This window comes from Orbilia oligospora (assembly GCF_000225545.1).
Source record: "Orbilia oligospora ATCC 24927 unplaced genomic scaffold scaffold00078, whole genome shotgun sequence".
Lineage (NCBI taxonomy): Eukaryota > Fungi > Ascomycota > Orbiliomycetes > Orbiliales > Orbiliaceae > Orbilia > Orbilia oligospora.
The window spans coordinates 1795116-1818436 of NW_011645635.1; the positions used below are offsets into that span (position 1 = coordinate 1795116).

The window sequence follows — 23321 nt, forward strand, 5'->3', positions numbered from 1 at the left end:
ATCCCGGCCACGGGTTGATGCTAACCGCCTATGAAAGTCCATGCGCTAGTGTGAACCTCAGGAAGCTGAACTCATGAAGTTTCTACTATACCCCATGTGATAGATATATTTCATGGGAGGAGCTCGTGTGAGCTAGAGCATCCGTGGAAAGGTATACCGTTTAGACTAAACAACGTGTAGCTGAACCTTCAATTAGTGGGCCGGACCCGCCTCTTTTCTTTGTTTTTTGTATCATCATTTATTTTTTCCCTTGAGAAAAAGTATCTGGGGATTCACGGCGGCAGGAAGACCCATACGGGCAACTTCCTCTGTTTCGGGCGTTTAATAAGGCAAGCCGTCCTGCATTAGCCTTTCAGAGCGGTTCTACACATACTTACTTAGTTACTAACTCGATTGTTTTATCTTTAAGATGGTCAGTGCTTTGGAAATTTGACCCGATGACTTCTTAACTTAGACATAGCTAGCAAGTGATAAGCTTACGACTCCCCACGAGCTCTAACCGCTCTCCAAAACCGTTATGAAACTTTTCCTTCTATTAATGCAAAACATAGCGTTTTCATTTTGTTTTGTTGGCATATGCTAGTTTGCAAGAGAAGTTTTAAATGAGCGGTGCACGAACAGAGTAGCTGGTAAGTGTAAGATTGTTCCAGAATCATTTCCACATTCAAAACTGACATACCTAAGACGACTTTGGTAGGTGCTTGAAATCGAGAAAACTCAGAGACAAAAACCTCAGACATATCTCAGAGCGGCTACCGGTACGTACCCGAATACCAGGCGAGGGCATAAAATCGGAAAATTTTTTGTCCAATACTAAAAATATTACCCGCTAGAACGAATCATTTATAGGGAAAAACATACGTGCTGCACGCCAGAAATATGAGTAAGTTTAGGAGCGCAATCGGAACTCGTTAACTGGTGAACCTGCTTCGGCGGACCCGGCCGTCAAGCATAACATCGGGAAGCTTTATGTCCAATAAAATGCCGGAAAATCGGAAGCACGAATATGCACTCCATCAAATTCAGAAGCTTGTGTGACATTGATGAGGCCATAGACGAGGACCCTCGCCATCAAACCCCAGTCAATTAAATTTCGTCCCGCTGCACGCCTTGCACTTTACATGCTCGCCTGCGTCTCCGGATAGTACCGACCCCTCGCAAAGAGCAACATAGGACATCTACCTATTCCGAAGGGTTGAAACTAGGGTAAAAAAAAATCTGCAAAAGCAAGAAGGGCTAAAGAGGAATGCGGATTGAGATATCCTAGCTTCGACGTTGGCAATTGTAGCGTCAAGCTTGGATGATTTGTGATGTCACATATGCGCCGTGTTTTCCCGGATTCGCCGTTCGGGACGTCGGACGCGGGGGAGGGGTGTATGGTGCGGGAAAAATCTCCAAATATCTCGCAGGGTAGACTTAGTTCATCTCTTGCAGGCCTTTTTAGACCGCGGGAAGTCCATTGGTGGTGTAAACCCTTAGAAACCAGTTCCGTTCGTGGGGAACCTGTTGCATTTGTTGGTAGAGCCTATAAACTTTGAATCCTCAATTGGTCTCAGACTTACATAATCCGAGCAGCTAGGCCCTGCACTAACGAGTAACTGAGCCCTGTGATGTAGGGACTGTAAAACACGAAGGTACTAGTTTAATTATTCCATGCGAGCACGCGAGTACATTTCGCCAATCTTGGTGAAAAAGTCTGAAATGGATGCTACTTTCAGACTGGTCGACTGTGTAACGGTAGACTTTGTTCTGTCTGGGAAATTTTCATTTGTTGGCCAAAGACGTGTTTAAGCGACCTTCTCAAAATGTCAAGCAATGAAAGGAACCATTCAATTGCGATGCTCTGAATCGAGGTTCGACAGTCGAACTGTCTCTGGGAGCTTTCCAAGCTTGTTGCATTCGAGCATAAAAAGGAAGCAGCTTGCAGCATGCAGGTGTTTGAGCTGCACATTTGGTTGGTCGGAACTGGGCGGCGTTACTTTTACGGATTCCCTGCAGCTGGTTGTTGCAGCTTTTCGAATCGGGGACCTCATGCTTCAATGCCCCTCCTAAATGTTGCAAATTGCGAAGAATAATAGAATCGAAAGGGAATTTCGATCAAACTGCGAATCCGAAGACGCCGCAGCGATGCCGTCGAAGACTCAATGTCTCCTCACTCTCACGCATTGCGCACCTCATATCAAGTAATCGATGTGCGCTGAACCTTCTATCAATGGAGATGTCTTAGACATCCAGAGATCTTGGTGGGCCTGTGCGCTCCGAGCAAACAGACAGATTAGCCGGCAACAGCGGATTTTGGTGCCCGCGTTTTTCTTTTTCATCAAATTAGCTTCGGAAGTGTGTTGGAAGACGAGCAAGGGGCAGTGCTACCGGTAAGTACGTACATACTGTATGTGACAGTCAGGAGGAGCCCATGCACCACGAAAAACTGTGATATCTGAGTCGAGCAACGATGGGGATGTGGATGATTCAAGGTGGTCTTGATATCGCGACAGAATTCCTCAGCGGCGGGGGGGGAATTCAGAGGAACCCCCAAACAGAGTCAGGTGACGCCCAAATACAGTATTTCTTTGCTCTCTAGCACACACTCTCCCACTCTGAGTCGAGGCGGTCCTAAAAGCTGAGGTGAAACACAGACCGCGGAATGTCGGGGACTAGATGCGATTGGGCTCTCCGGTGCCATGGATCACCCGCTAAGAGATCCAGGAAATTCCGCAAACCCAGGGCCTCTGCCTCTTCGAAACTTGGTCTGGCTACATTTTGAGCAGTAGTCGATGGGCTTGAAGAAGTGGATATCGCGCGCGGGCGGTCAGGCCAGTTTATTATTAATTGGACGAGACTAAAGTGGCCCACCACAATACGATAGTGTATGTACGATGCATGTACAAAAAGTGGGATTTCCCCGTGAGCGCATGGCGTTCTCCACGTCATATTAATTGGACATACTGGATTACATATATCTCCCCTTGCCTTTTAGCCTCATCCAGGTACCATGCAGCAACATACAGCTGGCAGCTGGCAAGTGGAGTCGTTTTAAACAGAAGCCCACTTAATGACCTGCTAGCTAGGCAATCCGCGCAATGTCAACTCGATTGCCGAAAGAGTGCGAAAGATTTCTTTCCTTTTGCGATCCCGCTTTATAATTAAATGCTAACACCAACACAATTAGAAGATTTCTGATATTACCGCCTGCCGTATACAGTAGAAGCAGTGCTATCTCCCAGCTTCCAACAAGAGCTTTCGCCTGCGAAGAACTTGAGATCCAGCGCTTCAGGATGAGATGGGCGGCCTTTGAGTGATGGGAATCTCCACCCGTCGGCATAATCCCAAGTGCTACATCGAGCGCTGGTTCATGTTTGCAACAGACCATCTTGTTAGAATCTGTTCCCTCCGATGCGATCTGGAGACATGGGTCAGGTGTCTCATCTGTTATCAAGTCTAGGGTTCGTTGTATAAACCACATCTCTATCGGCAGATTCCATCCTTTGCTCGAAATATTCGTCCAGTGTTTTCTCCAGCTCTAGTCCATGGCCCAGCTAGTTATAAAATCTTTTCCCCTATACTTAGGAGACTTTCTTTATTAATCCTGTCACATACCGCGCTCTCCGTTCGTCGACGCAAAATATTTTTTTTATCAGAGCAGGCGCCCGATTACGAAGAGGACCCACTTTAGAGATATACCTTTCTCCCCAGTCCGTCTACAGCCATCAATTGAAAGAATACCTGATTTTATATAACCTTTGTTCAATGCCTCACAGCTCAGCTGCAAACTCTTACCTTCAATTCATCGGCCCAGAAGATTCTCTGTTAGCTTTGAATCCGGAATCTCCAGCGAATAATCCGAATTCAAATTTCGATATTTCTTTTCTCAATCAGTCGACTTCATCCAAGTCTACTGCAAGTAGGATGGCGCCGGCTCCATATGGGCAAGGGGCACCTGTCTTAGGCCTCAAGGACTTTCTCAAGACTCAAAGTGAGGATTCGATGGGAATTATCTCAAAGATCAATTATGTCCCATGCCAAGAAGGCTTTGAAAAAAGAGAGGCATACCTAAAAACTATTCTGCCAAACGATCAGAGTCTCCCAAATGGCTTCCCATCAGTTGTTAAAGGTCCCTTGAGTTGGACCGCGTCAGAAGTCACTGAAGAAGATTGGCTAGTTAGTCTGAACGCCGAAGATGTTGAGTCGGTAGAGGCCGCCATGAAGTCCTATCTTGGTTAGTTACTTCCTTCTTTTGCAACAGCAACGAGTATCCGAGTCTTGGAAATCGCAAATTTACCCAAACCACGCTACATCTACCACATGGCAATATGCCAGAGCTCATGCTTAGCGAATAACCAAATATACAGTGTGCGTGGCTGACCAACGTATTTAGGCAAGTATGATAGCGTGAATCATGTCTCTGCTGAGACATTCCCAATTAGCAATTCCTTAAAGGCCAAGATGAAACAAACCGTCTCCAATCTTTATGACAGACGTGGATTTGCTGTTATACGTGGCCTGGACTCTTCTAGATATACACCTATGGAACGAGCCATCATATTCATGGGACTTAGCAGCTATGTCGGTGGAAAACTTGGTATGCAGACATTAAGCCGTACTGGTCTAGGTAAGACTCCTTACACTGTAGTTATAACCCTGTTCGATGTCAGTCCAATTTAGTCACAAATGCTAACTCTCATCAAAAAATCTTGTTAGCTCATTTGACCAATCTTCGGCCCTTGTATGCCGAGGGGTTGATTAAATCGCCCGGCTATACGAATGTCCACATGGTAATAAACTCACAACCCTACAGCTGGTCGTTTATATATCGTCTATTATGCTAATACAATTTCCAACACTGAAGTCATTTCACAACGATACTGCCCATATCATCGCACTTTTCGTCGCTGGAGTCGCCGGTAACGGTGGTGGTAGCATGATTGCTAGCTCTGCAAAAGTATATAACGAACTAGCTGCAACAAAGCCGCATGCTATTAGAACTCTAGCTGAAGATTGGAAGTTAAATAGGTATGATACTCATAGCCCATAGTACACTACTAGCCGATGAATCTGCTCCAAAACTCTAGAATTAAATATGGACTAACTAGCTGCTATAGTTTCTCTTCTCATGACTTCGACTCCGAAGCATACTACAGACGCCCTCTTCTTTGGTATGAAGATGGCAGGCCGATCCTTTTCGTTGCCCGTCGCCCATTTACTGGTTCGAATAATGGCGATACTCCCAGCCCTCTCACCCTTCTACAAGCAGAGGCCCTAGACAGTGTCCACTTTACAGCCGAACGTCACTCCATTCGGATTCAACTACAGAAAGGAGATATTCAATTCATGAACAACCTCGCCGTGGTTCACTCCCGCGAGGAATTCCGAGATGCTTCAATCGGGGAGGGCTCTAGCAGACGGCACTTGATCCGCGCTTTTATAAAAAACGAAGAAAGAGCTTATCGGCTCCCCCGACATCTTGACGGGGCCTTTAACGAGATATACCCGAATGATATCGCTTCCTCAGACTACAATTTCCGCATTGACCCATTCAACTTCGCAGCCTTGTCTCAAGGCCCACCTGCTACAAGCCCATCCGGAACGAACGGCTAAGGCAAATCATTTCCAATATAGTGCACCGTCCATCCGCGTCTTTTCAGCTTTTCTGGCCATACCAGCGCATGAAGCTAGCTGACAATGCCCCCGACGGAGAGCCTCGTCCTTTGCCTCTTTACCCATATGGCCATGTGGTAGTTATTGTTATCTTTCTTTTACACCTTGTAATTGCGGAAATTCGTTCCGCCAATCAAAAGCATTGTTTTAGCCTCTTGTTCTCTTTGTTTCTTCCCCGAGTGGTCTGATTTTTTTTTCAGCGTTCTAGATTTTTAGACATCCTTCCGAAACGAACTTCCCTTTCTCTTTCTCGTACATACATACATACGCAGATCTGCGTACATACCTTAGATTCAAACTAACTATTTAATATAGAGTAATCCTTTATCATTGCCATTTCTCATGGTTCCAATTTGCAAGGCCCTCTTCCAAATTTGTAGCTTGTGTTTAATTATTTTTTTTGATGAAGTGCTTGGCCTTAGCTTTCATGGTCGGTAGCTGCGTTAAAATGCCCACACGATACAAGAAATCGCCCCAGGTAAGGACGATTAACAATAATGCGTTGATTATGTTGCATCATGTGCCTGGGACTTGTCCGTCTGGCTAACTCAGAGCTCAGGGCTGCATCTACAGCACAGTGCCATATATTATTCCATTTTATATTCTCAAACTAGCATAATATAGGTACATTACGCAGCGCTAAGTGTGTGTCGGATGTAATTATAAGTCTAGACTTCCCGATTTTCCGATTGAAAAATTGGGACAAGAAGCCTCTGAAGGGCATGAACCAGGACAAGCCTTGTTCCAGCTTCCTCGTTTCACATTACCTATTCAGACATATATATGCGAAGTACGCCTGGATGTCGTGCATATCATTCATTAATGACTTGAGTTTGTTATCTGGCCACCGCGTTCCGCCGCGTCGGTTCCTGCTTGGGAGATTTTCAAATTCATTTTTAATTCCTTTTCCCAAGTCAGAGTGTCCAGACGTCCCTGCTTCGATTGCGGGAAGGAAGCCATGCACTATGTCTGTATATGTATAGTTCCGGAATGAGAGGTTTAAATTATTCAGCTCTATGAGGTAAGAATATTCCAGAATCTTTGCCAACCCTTAGTACACGGGTCCTTCGTGTCCCAAAGCACCGAATTTAGTTGGGAACATTAATGATACTATCCGAGATAATGTGTATAATCTCTCGCCGTAATATTTACCCCAAATATTCCATCAGATGACAATATCATAAAGCGAGCACAGACCCATAAGATATGAGGCGCACTGATGCGGGAAAAAGCAAGCGGGACTGCGTGAGATGTACGGCAAGTGCGGGGAATCGAAGAAAAAAAAGGTTTCCATGATCGGACTGCGCTGCCGGTGGCAGAATTAGAAATTACGTACATACATGCATAGTTCGTTAAGGCGTTTATCATCCAGAATATGAGCAAAACTGCAGCAGTCATGCGACTGATTGCTGCGGGGAGACAAAAATGAACATCAGAAGGGGGACCTATAGGCTGGAAACGACATGTAAAACATATAAAACCATCCTTATGCTTGCTGCTAAACGAGAGATCGAATAAAAAGGAAAGGATTGAAAACGCCGGAAAGCCCGAAAGGAATATGCAACCTATAATGATGACACTATCATGTATCCATCGCCTGTCTCTGCAGATAAGACCCGCTCGTTTTTTGATGACCGTATCAAAACGAAGCATTCTACCTTTTCCTCCTCTCCTTTGACTTGGAAGACCCATTTTTCTTCCGAGGCCAGAACGAATCCGCTGTTCTCGTAAACGGGTTTTCCCATTGGACTCGAGATGACACAACAAGGCACCCCTTCTTCGTCTGCCAGCCTTATCCCCCACTCCACTAACATAGTAGCGGCTCCGTGTCGACGATATTTTCTATGAGTAGCAAGTAATTCTAACTCCCAGAAATTTTGATACCGAGTAAAATACGTCGCATCAACTGCTTTCACACCCTTTTTGAGGACCGCCCATCTCCGATAGTCGGCATCTCGTCTCCCTTCCGGGTAGTGCTGTGTCATCGAGTAGTCTTGTAGAGTATTGACTGTGCCTTCAAGTTTGACGCATAAGAATTAGAATTCCCATTTTCCCTCTATTTTTCATCTAGTTCTTGTGGAATCTTCCCATAAAATACGAAAGATAGTGCTATAGTTAGAAAGCAAAGGAAAACTATGCGGAGAAAAAAAAAAGTAAAACCTATATACTTACGATCGAGCATATTGAGGATCCCAGCCTTGAGACTTCTCCGCCGTTTTGCGTGCTCGTCCTCCCCAGTTCTTTTCCAAACGACGAAGCTGACTAGGGTGCCAATTGGATCTCCTTTGTCTCTGAACTTGTCAGCCTCATCAAGTTCAACAACTAGGAAGACCACGCCAGCATTGTTGATCATGGAATTGATCCTAAGACTCCAATAGTAGTAGTTGTCCCATGGATACTGATGTCTATAACGCCACGTCCAATCGAACATAGGATCATCGACAAGGCCCTCCAGGAGGACTTCCATGATCTGAGGAAGATCACGTGGGGAAGCTTCGCGCAGTTTCATTCCGTGAAAAAACGACGATTTTTTTTTTTAAAAGGCGGGTCCTCTAGTGTTTTAGCTTGCGAGAATGACAACAATGTCAGCTGAGATACGAACGGTATGAAAAAACCATAGAGCACAAAGGAAAGGAGGGTCGGCCCGTAAGAATTAAAAGGTATATACTTTGAGTTTTACGAACAACTAGAAATAAGAATTTCATCGCTGGGACCTTTATATATACATTGGCAACTTAGCCAATCTCGCATTTGACCTTCTCCAGAAGGAAACACCGACATGAGTAACCTTGGAAAGTTACGGCAGCCAGAACTCCAGTGCAGCGGCAATCTCGACGCGGCATAGCATACGAAGTACAATCATTTTTGGAAAATCTCCCTACGCAGCGCATCCCGGTGGGCGAGAGATGTCCATCTACACACGCCAAGCCACGGAGCCCCATAGGTTCCCCATAGATGCCCTAGGCCCGGTAGTGTCCCGATACGGTAAGGTGCGTACCCACCAGCTCGGTTCGAGATCCTGCGTGGGGTCATGAAGCCAGTGTTTCCTTTTTGCTAGATGCATGATCAGCTCAGGGCAGATTATGCACAATCCTCGTTTTTGGGCTCCAGCTTGCCCTCCCGGATACAAGCGAAGGCCAGACAAAAAACGGCATCCAAAATTTCAGAGCGGGAACTGTTAAATTTGTCCAAGCCGCCGCCATTAATTTCTAAGACGGGTCAGACCATCCCACTGCATTTTATTCCTCTTTTGCATCTCTATATCTTTGCAGCTGCATACGCTCAAGCCTAGTTAGCTTCTTTTCGATATTATATTTTATCAAGGGCCTTCCCTACCTTCCTTTACTCTCCATCTGTGCCCCTTTAACCAAACACAACAGTCCAACACGTCGTAAAAGATTGGGCCGGTTGGTGGGAGTTCAGGATTCTAAGACACAGATCCAACCCTCCGGCCTCCCACGGACTCGAGCGGTGTTTGAACGCGAAAGTTTTAACTAAGCGATGGAGGAGCTCGATCCTTATCTCCATCACTTCTGGGGGGGACATACTCAGCAGACTGCCGACTATCTACTAGGTGTTCCAAGTGGTGTTTCTCCGAATCCTCGCCGTCGTTCATTGAGTCCACATCCAGATCATGACATTCTCGCTGGCTTCCCCGCGGGGCCTGCTCCGCACTTCAGTCAAAGCTTATACGACATCGACGACAGCATAGAATGGACGCCGTGGGATCGCGAGAATTTCATGACATTCTTCGAAAGAAATTGTTCACCATTCCAGTTTTCTCATCAGGTTCCGATTCCGATTCCGAGACCGACCTCGAGTCTAAGTGGAGGAGGTCGCAGCTTGGCAACGGAGTTAACAATAGATCCCAACAATAGCAACACATTGATACCGAGCAGCTTTGTGGAAAATTGTCATGCTCAAGACCAATATCAGCATCAGAATCAGCATAATCATCATGGAATTCAGCCTCCGGTGGTCAGCCATCCACCTGTGGTGGAACGGCCGCAGTCCGGACATAAGAGTAACAAAAATCCATCAAAGTTTAAAAGTTATCAAATAAAACTTGTTTCAAAACCAGCCCCGGCAAAAACAAATTCAAGAAAGCATAAAATCGAGGACGCCGATGTCGATGCAAAAGGAGAACCAGCTGAAGCGAGGGCGAGGAAAATAGCTAAATCAACACCGAATTCAACAGTAAGTGGGGAGGTCAAGTTTAGTATCGTTCCTCCTGAGCTGGCGAGAAGAGGTGGACACGGGGCACTCAAAGAGTTGACGGACGAGGAGAAAAGGTCGAAGGCACTGGTGAGACAGTTTGGGGGTGGATGCTTCAGGTGCCGTATGCTAAATAAGAAGGTGAGTTAACGTTACTGCACCTTTTGTCTCTGACGTTGAAATAAGGTTAGATAACTGATGTATCATTGCTGGGTATTGTTTTATGTACAGTGCCATGCTAGTCACACTGGTATTTGTCCACCTTGCAAAGGGTCGCCCCATCTATGCTTTAGATTGGATCTCGATGATTGTTCCTTTTTTCGTTCAAGTATGTGACCTCTTTCCTTTCTCGCGCAATTGCAGCTGAACTTATGGATTTGCTAACCAAAAATTTAAGACACCCCAATTCATATCGTACCTGTCTCAGAGCACACAAAAGTGTGGGCATCGGACGAGATCTTGGAGCTGAAGTTTCATTGTGTCCCGCTGAGCGTATCAACCTTTTGTGAGCCACTCGTGGTTTCCTGCAGAAGATTTGTGCCGCAGCCCGGGGATAACCTCAAAAAGAGCCCTGGAGGAAGGCAGCCAGACGCATTTATCGAAGTGCAACCATACATTGCTTACTCTTCAGAGGAGATGTATAAGACTCTACTCACAAGAATGACGTGTTATCGGAACGCCTTCATGATTGACATGATGTCACAAGGGACATCCCCTGTTACTATCAGTATTATGAAACTAGCTGACCATCTCTCGGTAAGTTGCCTTATCTCGACTTAATCGGTCATACACCTTCCCAAAAACGCATAGGGATACTAATTCGGAGGATAGAAGCTAAGACCTAATGGTATCGTACATTGCGCCTTAGACATATGGGTAGGAGCGCACTTAAATGCATCCGAGCGTTCCCTATGCGGCGAACAACTACTTGGTATGCCGCCGAATATAATCGATGATGAGACATCGTTCCTATTTGGATATGTTCCTATTCCGCCTCAGCTGGACAATCAACTAGACAATTTAATTATCAAAGGAATGGTTTCAAGTGCGGCACATCTGCTGAAGACTATATGGACGAAGTTCAAAGCAAAGAAGAAAACAGATTGGCTGGAACTATGGGTTACCGTTTACATCATTCTAAACACGGTTGAATTTGTTCTGAAAACCCAACAGGCATACGTAGAGTACCTCGGATCTACCGTAAGCTTAGATTGGGTCTGCTCTTATCATATGTCTACTTTACTAAACTTCGGGTTTAATAGTTCCACCGCGACAAGATTCTCGCTCACTGGGACCACCACCGGAACCTATGGTCTTGGTCTGGTAATCACTTAGTTGATGCCTTCGAATATTACCACAAGAAACTCGAAATGCCCCTTGGGGCTCTTTTGCGAAAAGAAACCCTCCCAGACGCCCAAACCTACACTGATATCAAGCTTGATAATGAAGCTTTCCGAATGATGAGGCAGATCGGAGAACATATTTCAGGTACACGCTGACGCAATATTATTTACCTCTAATTGGAAAAATTAAATGCTAACTTAACTTGTAAATGCTAGTCGCCGTACGGACATATAATCTAGAGACCGCCGAACGCCCTCGAACACCCCAGGGCCGTGCCGAATATGAAACCATGTGGACGTCGAGGATTATTTTTGTTAGGTAACCTCTTCGCAGCAACCTGGTTTCCCTAGCGAAAATTTTGGCGTCATAAGCCACACCCCGGGTTATGCCGGGGACTTTTCTCACAACATAGCATTAGTGGATACGGAAAAAGCATCGATCGAAACAACGACGAATTACGAATTCACGACTCTCATAAGGCTCATCAACAACATTATCCTTTAACGACATGCATAATATAGATCCACTCGTTTCCTTTTTCTTTGCTCGGAGGCTGCAGCATCTTTACATAATTTCGGAATAATTTAGACGAGGGATGGCTTTTTGTGGGGGTTATACATTGCACCTTTCCTTCTTTTCCCTAGGCCTACTATTGCCGGTGTTCGCAGATTCTTTTTCTTTTTCGTTTTCTTGCTTCTCTGTTCATATTGATCATGGGCGCGCCAACGCAATTCATTGTTTTGATATTCGTTTTCACGCTTGCAGCAGTTCAAGCATTATCGGTCATTTTGTCTCTTCTTTTAGCACATATTGCTTCTGATCATACATACATACAGACATTCGATCTGACCAGCATACCAGCGATTTGATTTCACGGGTTCAGATTCCTCCATCAGCACATATAGAGGACAAAATTTTTTAGTTTCTTGTTAGAGAGCGCTTCCTTATTGATAATTTGGAGAAAAAATTATGTACACGTTTATCATGTTTCCCTCTCGAATGGCATATTCTTCTCTACCTTAGCTCACAAGCTAAGGTATCAATATCGTTTCCCGGTTGCTCAGATCTCCTTGTGGCCGCCTCCAAAGGCTCCATGCGCCAATATTGCGGTCTCACTCCAAAAGCCCCATTGGCCAAGGTACCCCATTGGCCAAGGTACCCCATTGGCTTTTGGCTGGGTATGCCACGGTCATTCTATTTCTCGCATAAATTATAGCCCGAGCGGCTTATGACGCCGTTCCACATTTTCCGCCAAAACCTTCGTCTATCGGAAGATATATATGGATATGTACGTGTATATCAAAGGCCTTTTCTGTGTTGCCCTGAGACAAAATACAACAACGGCGTTCATGCCACAGGCGGATCTCAGGGATATCCCTGTGCAAGCTCAACTCGAGACGAACAAAAGGAATCGCCAATTTAAAATTGATCCGAGACCATTCTCCGTAATTAAGCTTACTTTAGGAGAATCAGAAACCTTAAAAACTTGTTGCATCAGATAACAAAGCAAAGTTTCAGGCCTTTATGACGATCAACTAGCTCGGCAGTTAAGAGCCGGGACTTTTAGCCAACAAACACCTATATTATAGGTGCTATTAGTTCCGGCCTTAAGCTAATTCAGCCTTGTGCACATGTGCCTACTTCCCGGGAGTGGGAGGTCCCGGGCCGCGGGGCCAAAATTACATGTGGAGAAAGTTCCCACAGGGCGTATCGAGGACTATACTTGTTTCGGCGAGGTTAGAACTCTCGGAAAGAGGTACCGGCTCGTATAAAGCAAAACACAGTATTTCGTGATAGCCAATTGGTTCTCGGGCGTCGTTAGCTTCACCGACTAGGGCAGGGGAAAAGAAGGGGGAAGGGGGGAATAGCAGGACGTGCTTCCGAGTTCCTACGGGACTGTTTTATGATAACGTCCTACAATGTCTTGAATAGAGAGTTGTACCTCGGCAGGTACCTGTAAGTATATATGTACATACCTGTTTGCATATACTTTTGAAGTTTCCCGTCTAATCCCCACACGAAAACGGTGGCTTGCAAAAAGAATTAATAGAACACCTTAAAGCAAGTAAAAATCTGAACAATTTGGGGGGAAGTGACGGGCCGTTTATCGGGTAGGTAATTAACGGAATCGAAAATGGGCCTTGCTGCGATGATCGGGAAACAATCTTGCATGGGTAATATATCTCTTGATCCCCGGATCCCCTCTGTAATAGAATAAAAAAGGATAAGCTTTATACTATATGCATGCAGTGTGATAATCGATCACAAATGGGTCGATTCAATTCTACTGCGCAGGAGGATATTTCCGCTAAATTTTGGCTGCTGGGTGAATCGGATCGGTCCAGAGAACTTGAAACGTGCAACCTGCAGTGCGAACGCCGTGACCTGGCTACGGAATGCAGGCTAATCCCAAAGCCGTATTGTTCGTGGCACGGATGCATCATACATACTACCCCCATGCTTTCCCCGTTGTAGCGCTAATCATCCCGGTAAAAGTGTAGTCGAGTAAAAGCGATGGTTGAAGGGGATATTTTCTAACTTTACCAAGTCCAGAATGATTATAATATAGGTCGATGGCAATTGTGCAATGCATATAGATATGTCGCCGGATAGACTAATACGAATTGGCATTGGCCCTGAAAGCATAATATGTACGTCATATCGGATGGCAGGGCTTGAAACATTACAATAGCATAAACATTATTGCCTTGTAAGGACCTAGTTACTTAGTATACGTAGTCTATCGTCTTAAGCTTTTGCATACAGGAAATGTATGTATGTATGTACAAATCGAAATTGATCAGGCAACTTGTGCAGGACTAATATTACAAAACGAGCGAAGGGAAGATTTTAAACAGCGATCGCGGGCTCCAAGTGGATGCCTTTCTCTTTTGCCTCCGCCTCCTTCTTTTCCTTCTCCGCCTTGATATTTTTCCATTCAAGGAAACACGCAGCGACAAACGCGCAGCATGCAAGTGCCACATCGAGCCTATATGTATCCTTCAAGCCGACCATATAAGACTTTCGCACATCTGGAAGCCTGTCCTGCAGCCCAAGGCTGGCAAGAACGTCCTTGATCTCAGTAGCACCGGAGAGAAGGAATACGCTCGATGGGACCTCGGGGATATAGCGTTCGAGACCCTCTTTCAGTCCGTTTGAGAAAATATTCTGGCCGACCGAGATGAAAAGAGCGCCGCCCAGAGATTGCTATTGTGCATTTGTTAGTGAGATCCTTCACTTAGTCAATCCAGAGGGAGTTGCTTACGAAGAAAGTAATAATAGCCGTTCCAACCGGGATGTCATCAATGTGCAAGACGGTCTGGACAGCAAGAATCGGAACTTGGAAACCCACGCCCACACCTAGACCCGCAATAACCTGATATCCAATCCAATGAGCAGATTTTGTGTCGACATCAAATGTCGTTATGAGACCCGCACCAACCGCATACAGGAGCATGCCTCCAATCAAGAAAGGAGTATAATATCCAAGAGCAGTTATTAAACCTCCCGAAACAATACTTGATAGCACACAACTGAGAAGGATCGGGAGAACTTGGATGCCGGATTTTGTGGCGCTCGATCCCTTGACAGATTGGAAGTAAATAGGAAGGTAGTAAACATCTACGAAGAAAGCTGCTCCAAAGAAGCACGCGAAAATTAAACTGGAAAGAACCGTCCGCTGTTTCAAGATCCTGGGAGGAAGTGTCGCAGCTTCACCAAGCTTCCATTGTGAAAAGATGAAAATAATGATCAGACCGCCGAAGCAGACGAAGAGACCAATGATTTTAGCGTTATTCCAAGGATAGGTGACACCTCCCCATTGAAGAGCAAGAAGAAGGGAAACGACGGCCGGGATCAAAATAGCGGCACCAATTAAGTCAAGTTGGCGAACACGTTCTAGAACAGTCAAGCCTTCCGGATTGGCCTCACGAGGAATCTTGAGAACCAATAGGACAACAGCAACCGAAATTACGCCTAGTGGAAGATTGATATAGAAGCACCACCTCCATGAAACATGGTCGGTAAACGCACCTACAGATAAATCACAAAGTCAGATAAACTTCTTTGAAATATATATCTGAGAAATCCCGAAGATACCTGCGGAGAGATTCGGATATACAGGGGATAATACTTACCACCGAGCAAAGGGCCGACAATACTCGCAATACCCCACATAGAGGCAATTGAAGCGAAGGCCAAAGGCCTCTTTTCGAGGGGTAAAACATATGCGAGGATAACGATGCCACCGGAAAAGATACCGCCGACACCAAGACCTAAACAACGAAATTCGGTTAGCCTTTAAGTAACTCCGGATACTCCGATACCTCCCCATGCGCCCCAAACGGAAACTCCCAAAATGGAAATTTCGAACCCTGTTCAACATCACTTGAAAGCTATGCATATTCATTATTAATTAAACTTACCAGCAATCGCACGCCCAATGATTAGAGAAGTACTGTTTGGTGCAATACCGCAAACCAATGAACCAACCTCGAAGAGGAAGATAGCTACAAGAAAGGTTCCCTTGATGCTGAAAATTTTATAGATACGACCGAATCTACAGTGCGAATGTCAGCATCGAGTGCATGCTTCGCAGAATTTTTTGGCGAATATAAACCAAAATTGTGGCGGAAGAAAAACGTACGTAGGTTGCAAAGCCGTGGAGGTCAGAAAGTATGCACTGCCGTACCAACCAATGTCATCGATAGACTTGAATCGATCTGTGATCTTAGGAATTGCGGTTCTACATCATCACAAGCAATCGCCAAGAGGTTAGCCGAAGTTTCTACATCCCCCGCCTATTTCTCTCATGGATTTGTCGGACGAATTGTCCATGTGAACCCACAGCGTATCTGGGCGTGGCATGTGGATTCTAGAAAAAAATCTGTATGATCCCCCAACATTTGATCCACCTGACGGGGAGGGGAAAGAAACAAAGGTAATCTGATACATACGCGATAATAGTTTGATCTAGGGCAACCAAGAACACCGCCAACATCAAACCAACGAGAATCAGAAGAACCTTAGCACCACTTGGATAAACAATCTCTTCTTCTGGCGGATTTCCTCCACGCGACACAACCTTTGCCAATTGTGCAGGCTCGTCGATAGGCTGTTCAACGCCCGAGGCGACTTTCTCCTTGCTATCCATGTCGGGCGCGTTGACGCTTGGCGCAACAGTATCGTCGTCTGTTGAATGTGCGACCATTTGGATCTCGGATTTGAGGTAATGAGGGGAGATCTGTGAAAGTATAGCTGATGATAAGAGGTATAAAGAAGGGATCACAGCAGGTATTTATTTTGACCCTGACCCCGGTAACTAGCCGTTGGATCGCTATGGTGACACGCCGTGGCTTTTAAGCTTTTAAGCTTTGGTCGTATGCGCATGTGCGTGACACCAACAAGTAAACTGGGCACGAATGGAAGCCTTTGTGCACTGAGGCAGCTTGTGGAACTTCTCCTATTGGTGATATATTTTACACAAAGAAAGCCTAGAATCCTCAGGAAAGCGGGTGCTTCAAACGATTTTATATAGATGCAAAGGAAAACATCATATCCAGAAACTGACGTCGTTACATTTAACTTTTATTCATATTGGAAGGGCTCAAGGGAATGATCTCCCAAAAGAAACCCACATATTCTTTCTCCAACAGGCAAAAAAAAAAAATCCAAATTTTTTCCTATTCTCGCAGAAAACAATACATGAATTTTGGGGAGACCAAGCAAAGCTGTCCTTGCATGGTGTCGGCCATCGGGCTTCTTGACCCACCGATTATCAAATCATTGCAAACTTTTGCTTGAAAAGGCGCTAGGTTCCCCTGGCGTCCAGGCGAATTGGGTGCAAGTTCTTGACCAGTTTGTGGCTACTAAGGTCCTTGGCGAGCCCTACATAGGCTAGCCTTCCGTACCAGCGAAACCGATCCAGCCAGCCCCTGGTTGCATCATGACTCTCACCATCGGATCGTGAAGAAAAAAACAATTTTGGCCTGTGCTTTCGGAGAAACCCTATCTCATATACCGCGTTTTTCGATAACGTTAGTTGTCAGCAGGAGTACCTAAAAGTTTTCCGAAACAATCATGTCAAGACATCTCAGCGTCGGAATTTTTTTGGACGTTTCTACAACATCGATAAAAGTTTTCCAAGAGCCACAACATTGTCTGGAATCCCTATCTTGGATACTCCCTGACTTGATGAAATTGCACGGGCCATTAATATTCGCTTTGGCCTCGTAAATACTCGTTACGTTAGAACACGCTACTGACTCGCTAATTGTTTCGAGCCGCCAAAAAAGCCAATTAAGCTCAAGCTTAGTCACAGGTCGGCCGAGAGGCGATCTAGAATATCAATTTAGCAGGATCTTTGCGGGGGATTGTTAGGCCGAATTCACAGTTTTTGACCTGTGGAAGCACATTTGCTGACTTAATTGGAAATTTGGTGATCACATAATTCTATTGAACTAAGACGATCTAATCTCAACGATCATGCACCACACTTGTGGATCCTGAATCATGCCATAAAAATGTCGGTTTGGTAATGCCCGTTCTGCCGACCGTCCCAACTTTGGTCGTCATGGGTCTGCATTTGCTACCATGCGGCTACCCACGTTTCTGATTTGCAACATTTAGCCAAAGGAATCTGGAGAATTGCGTTGCTGATGATCAGTTGACACGGCGGCCTCGAGGTACGGGGAATAGATAAAATCCGACATGCGACATATGCATTTTATTACCAGGCATACGCAGTACTGGTTGCGCACGCTGGTTATTGTTCCGCAATATGGAAGGCAACTAACTCCGTTAAATGCGTAAGCTACGATAACTATAGTTTCTTTTATTTTATCGAATACTGACCTGGCTGTCCGTTTCGAAAATAGCCTTCGTCCGAATTGGTTGATATACTGGTATTTCCTAACTCTAGTCAAGCCTAGCCACGCCTGTGAACCAGAAGTTCCCTGCGAGCTAGTCGATCACGCGTGATAATGGCCAATGTAATCGACTAGCCCAGTCACAGGAGCGATAATGGATATAAGATTTTAATCTGGCTTGGAATTGCTGCAAAACTCGTAACCAGAAAAAATATACAAGAGAGTTCTATGGCCTGGAATTACCACTTCGCTGGCCGGAGGGACCACTTGGAGCTAAATTAAGATACTTTCCATAGACAAGTGGATTAGAATTCAAAAGTGTAGATCGGTCTAGCTTCCTCGCTCTGATAGCCCTCCTAGACTCAGATGTTGGATCCCCCTTTAAAAGTGAGGCTTCCGGACGCCTTGTCGTATGCTCGCGATCGGATTCCAACAAAATCCTTCTCATCTCTGGAGTAATAGATTCTATATCATAAGGGCGCCTACAATCTTCGTCAACTATACTTTTGTCTGCACCGAGTTCAAGTAGTAGCTTCACAGTTTCAAGGTTCCCCTCGAGAACCGCTACGTGAAGTGGCGTCCGACCGTACACATCTTGGACGTTTAAATTTGCACCCTGTGCTGCCATATACTTCAAAATAGTTGTGCGGGCTGCGGTAGCAGCGGAGTGGGCTACAGACCAGCCGGCTATGTCAGAGGCATCCAAGGCCACTCCCTGTGATGCCAGGTATATGAATATTCCATCTTTTTCCTCTTCGGCAACATAGTGAAGGATTGTATAACCGGTAAAATCATTTGCATCAATACCGAGCATATCTCTTTTTGATAATGGTAGCCCCTCAAAATAATCTCTGACGGGGCTGATTTGTCCAGATTCAACTGAATTCCACAGAGCGTACTTTTCAGGATGCATGGCTTTAAAGATTTCCATGGTGCCCGTAAATATGCTATTGACCGCTATCCTCCGGAATTGGAAGCCTCTACTATTGATTATTGGTCTGCAATCTGCCTCAGTCAACTTGACATCAAATCGTGGATCGCAATTGTCTCGCCTTCGTGTCAGCGTAGGTGGGTTATTGTCCCGACTGCGACAGTCGGCGCAAAATAGGGTCGGGCAACAGTTGTTGCACACGAAAGCAGAAGCATTAAAAGCAATTTCTTTCCCACAACCATAACACCTATCGGAGCGGATTCCTCCGTTCCTATCCACCGATAGAGACTTCTCGTGTCCTCGTACCAATACTGCAAATTCCTTGAATTCCGCGTGCATAAGTATATGATACATCTGGCTTGGCACTTCCAAAAAATAACCCCGAGGTCTGTAGCTTTGCGACCGAAGCCAATAGTAAACGAGAACTTCTGCCTTTCTCGATTCTCTTGATAGTCGCACGGGTGAGGTCCGGATAAATCGCGGAGGATGGGAATATCGAATCTTTGCAACAGTGTCACCTTGACATTGTAGCTGGCTTGGATGTCTACCGCGGTAGTCATGAATGTTTGTATCCGTCCGGGCGAGTAGAAGTTCCAAAACACCATCTGTATAGCCTAGCATAACAGCGAGTGCAAGGGGGGTGAGTCGCATGTAGTCGGCCGCGTTTGCATCGGCCCCGTATTCAAGTAGTAATGCTACCACAGATGCAGAGCGTGTAAATGCTGCATGGTGCAAGATGGTACCATAGTTCAGATGCAGCTCGTTGATATTGTCTTTAAGGCCCGATTCTAATAGGTATCTGAGGAATTCTAATTCGATATCCGTTGACAGCGCCCTGAACAATAGCGGAGGTGAGGTCGACCAGGGGCGGAAGTCAAGTTCCGCGCCGGCTTGAATGAGAAGCTCGGTGGATTTTCTTGAGCCCATAGTGACAGCCAATGCTAGTGGTGTCATCCCAGTAAAATCGGTTGCGTTTATATCAAACCGGGAACTGTATTTCATGAGAAGTTCAACTATCAATGAATGGTTCCCCTTGACTGCTATATGTAGTATCGTATTCCGGTGATGATCGCACCAGCCGAGGTCGGCGTTATTTTTGATAAAAGATTTAAATGCCTTGATGATTAGTTCTGCTTCTAGGGATACTGCCACCTCAATGTCAAGGTCAATATCAAATCGTAAGAGCTGAAATAGAACATCCGGGTCGTAGTCAGCCGGGTCGCAGTTGAGAGAGTGAGATATTATCTCTACTAGTTTTCCGGCTTCATGCTTCCCGGAGACTAGGTCCAAAATATCGACGACTTCGTCGTCCAGGAGTTCGTATTCGGAATCAGAAATACATTCCACATCCTCGTCCAGTTCCCCATTTAATTTTGCAAGTTGATACTGCATTTGCTCCTTTTGGTATAGTACTTCTTTCTTTTGGAAGTCTCTCAGCCTAGGATTCACATCTTCTCTGTCAATATCGATGGCCTGTTGAACTATTTCCAGCCCCTTCTCTGGGTTTCGGGTTTCCCAATAACCTTTACTAATTTTCCGAATGAGTTCGAAGAGGCTGCTGGAACCCCGTAACGTGGAGTTATCATTCCATAAATCTAGCTCAAGCTTAGAGAGTTTTAGACAACGCTGAAAATCTCCAAAAAGCTTGAATCCAGCTGCTAGTCCTTCGAGCACTAATACTGAATCTTGATATTTCACAAAGGGGTTCTCCGGTCCTGGGTTGAGAAATCCTAATTGTTCCATATGTCTGAAGCAGCATCGAAGTTGAGATGCCATCTCTCCGTTGAAAAGCTCAGGCCACGACATGGGCCAGCTATGCAATAGTATTCTATAATGGCTTAAGCTTTTGCCTAAAAATAGGACACATTTCACCACTTGAGCGGCACTCATATGGCGTTGGATCCAAGTGCGAACGATTGGATGCGGTAATAGTCTGAATTGATTCGTCTCTGTATCGACAGACGAATTGAGGATTCCGAAAAAACGGAGGATGTCCCAAACATTCCCATCGAACTCTGAGAAACTTCTGACCTCCGCATCTAGCTGATGTTCGTCTTGGTCGCCGCTGTCACAAACGTACATCCAACCGCCATGCCCCCCGAGGATCATGTCAGATAGTACCGTCCTTGTTATTCCTATAGGGTTGAAGTGGCCGATTATCTTGAGAGCCGTTATAAACGCACGGGATTTCAGCTCCATGGTACCAAATGCAAGATTCACCACGGATAAAATATGCTCTGCTTCCTCATGTTCGGGGCCGGTGGCATAAGCCAAAAAGTCATCTTTTTGAAATCCTGTTGTACGGGAGCCATTTGGTGGACGTGGGATATTATTGGGACCCTCAGAAAGCCCCGTAGAGTGGGTCGCTGCGCCAAGCATATTTAACGCAAAAGGGTTGCCTCCCAATTTTTTATTGATAGTTTGAATGTCGTCTATGAGCATTGATGCCGAATATCGATCCATGGTTTCCCCGCATTGCCGGGGCTGTATGATTATTAGTAAAGCGGCAGCGTCTCCAACTCCTCGGATTTCAAATAGATTTGATGATGACCCTCTTGGTTCTGTTGTCGTGATTATCATCTGGCCGTTCGGAGCAGCTAGTTTTTCGATACCTTCAAGTTGGAACTGAAGATCGTCAAGAACGACTAGCCAAGGGCGTGGGGAAAGTGCGGTCAATCTTTTTGTAATACCATGTATAACGGCCTTAAGGGTTCTGCGGGTAACCTCTCCTGACGGATTCTCAAGAATGCGGAGTTCGTGCTCCATACGGGGACACCGAAAGGATAGTTCGTTATAAATCAATCTGAGTGAATCGAAGATCATATTTCGATCCGAGCATTGTACCCACAGCGTAGCTGAGTAAATATTCTCCAATTCTGTGCTCTTGATATATTGGAGGACTAGTTCCGATTTCCCGATCCCTCTGAGCCCATATATTGTTAAAGGGTTTCCAAGAACTGGTTCTCCGTTTTGTAATAGTATATCTTTGATCGCAGGTAATTCTTTTTGTCTTCCGAAGAAGCGTCTTGCGGGAGAGGGGAGGCACCATTGGAGTAAGGGAGGGGGGTTAGGTTGTGGCCCCTTGCGATCTGAGGGTTGACCGGCTGTCTTTGTAAACTCTATTAAGCGGCGCCAAAAATGAAAAAATCTTATATCTCCCATATCGTTAGGGCTTGTTAGGAGATGATGTTGACAGGCCATCCCGGTAGGGAATTCGTCTTTGATACCAATGATAGTAGCGGTAGGGGGTACGATCTGTGCGCCGAGTTTTGGATTATGGTACCATACTATTAGTAAGTAGATCAAAGATAGCCTATAGCTAATATTACCCTTAATAATAGAGCTTCAAGAACATTGTGGGTGGATTAGCTTACATACTACTTGTTTATCTCCAGATTTTAGTTTCGTTTCCTTGCTCTCATAGAAGGTCGCAATCTTGATAGGACCCAAAATACCACAGAATGCCTCCATTATTTTGACAAGTTCGCTTGATTCGTCGCCGATTGTAAGGCTAGTATCTGGAAACGCTTGTTTTATAATATTTGCAACCATCTTGCCAATTTCCGCGCCGCGATGTGGTGTACCGAGAAATATTATGCTGCTGGTGCGTCCTAAAATTGATTCCCGAATACCGCTTTGGCTGCTTGCGAGGATCAGGGCCTAATTAATTCGAGCTATTTAGTTATATGTCGTGATTTTTATATATTCTACGGCTAGCCTTTTTATGAGGAGGGAATAGTCTGTCTACAAGACTAGTCTGTCTCGAAACTATAAAATAGAAGGGTTGGTAGTTTCATAAACTTGATCGAGCATATATACCTTTTTAAGAACCAACCCTCCATATGAATGTGCTATCATTACTAACGGTCGGTTCGCGAGGTCTATGCCATTATGCTTTGATATCCAAGGTTAGTAACATTCCTAGTATATAAAATAGAGAAGCCTAGGTAAGTGAACTTACACTTTCTCGAGTTTTAGCTAGGTATCTTAAAAACTCTTTGGCATGCTTCTCTATCATTGAGACCACTGAACCGTCTGGGAGCAGAGGATCCACGCCACGCGTGTCCTTTTTCTTGTAATTGAACCACACGGCCCGACTCCCTGGGGCAAGTTTCGAGATTGAGGCGTCTGACCACCCTCCCGCGGCCCTGTAGCCGAACTTTTCTGTATAATGATAGCTCCAACTTCCATATTTGCCATTGGAAGCTAGACCTGGTATGAAAACAACACTGGGCAAGGGAAGAGATAAGTATGATATACATGTATTGGTCGTAGGCTTTCGCTTTCAATAGCAGGGATATAGTTATTAC

General features: G+C 45.3%; 5 protein-coding genes across 5 annotated transcripts; 2 read left to right on the forward strand and 3 right to left on the reverse strand.

The window, feature by feature from the left end:
* Positions 1 to 3747: 3747 nt before the first annotated feature.
* On the forward strand, positions 3748 to 5595 carry AOL_s00078g524 (uncharacterized protein; the record flags this gene model as incomplete). Its single annotated transcript, XM_011123787.1, has 5 exons — positions 3748 to 4216; positions 4376 to 4609; positions 4699 to 4772; positions 4847 to 5010; positions 5100 to 5595. 5 exons carry the CDS (start codon positions 3748 to 3750, stop codon positions 5593 to 5595), a joined length of 1437 nt encoding a protein of 478 aa, XP_011122089.1.
* Positions 5596 to 7220: 1625 nt separating this feature from the next.
* Positions 7221 to 8164, reverse strand: AOL_s00078g525 (uncharacterized protein; the record flags this gene model as incomplete). Its single annotated transcript, XM_011123788.1, has 2 exons — positions 7221 to 7669; positions 7828 to 8164. 2 exons carry the CDS (start codon positions 8162 to 8164, stop codon positions 7221 to 7223), a joined length of 786 nt encoding a protein of 261 aa, XP_011122090.1.
* Positions 8165 to 9156: 992 nt separating this feature from the next.
* AOL_s00078g526 (uncharacterized protein) lies at positions 9157 to 11536 on the forward strand (the record flags this gene model as incomplete). The annotated part of the gene is made up of 6 exons (XM_011123789.1): positions 9157 to 10011; positions 10102 to 10198; positions 10268 to 10626; positions 10702 to 11070; positions 11133 to 11358; positions 11430 to 11536. The coding sequence occupies 6 exons, from the start codon at positions 9157 to 9159 to the stop codon at positions 11534 to 11536; spliced, it is 2013 nt and encodes a 670-aa protein (XP_011122091.1).
* Positions 11537 to 14064: 2528 nt separating this feature from the next.
* AOL_s00078g527 (uncharacterized protein) lies at positions 14065 to 16423 on the reverse strand (the record flags this gene model as incomplete). The annotated part of the gene is made up of 6 exons (XM_011123790.1): positions 14065 to 14421; positions 14480 to 15246; positions 15351 to 15488; positions 15639 to 15772; positions 15860 to 15958; positions 16170 to 16423. The coding sequence occupies 6 exons, from the start codon at positions 16421 to 16423 to the stop codon at positions 14065 to 14067; spliced, it is 1749 nt and encodes a 582-aa protein (XP_011122092.1).
* Positions 16424 to 18306: 1883 nt separating this feature from the next.
* On the reverse strand, positions 18307 to 22563 carry AOL_s00078g528 (uncharacterized protein; the record flags this gene model as incomplete). The annotated part of the gene is made up of 2 exons (XM_011123791.1): positions 18307 to 22298; positions 22386 to 22563. The coding sequence occupies 2 exons, from the start codon at positions 22561 to 22563 to the stop codon at positions 18307 to 18309; spliced, it is 4170 nt and encodes a 1389-aa protein (XP_011122093.1).
* Positions 22564 to 23321: the final 758 nt, after the last annotated feature.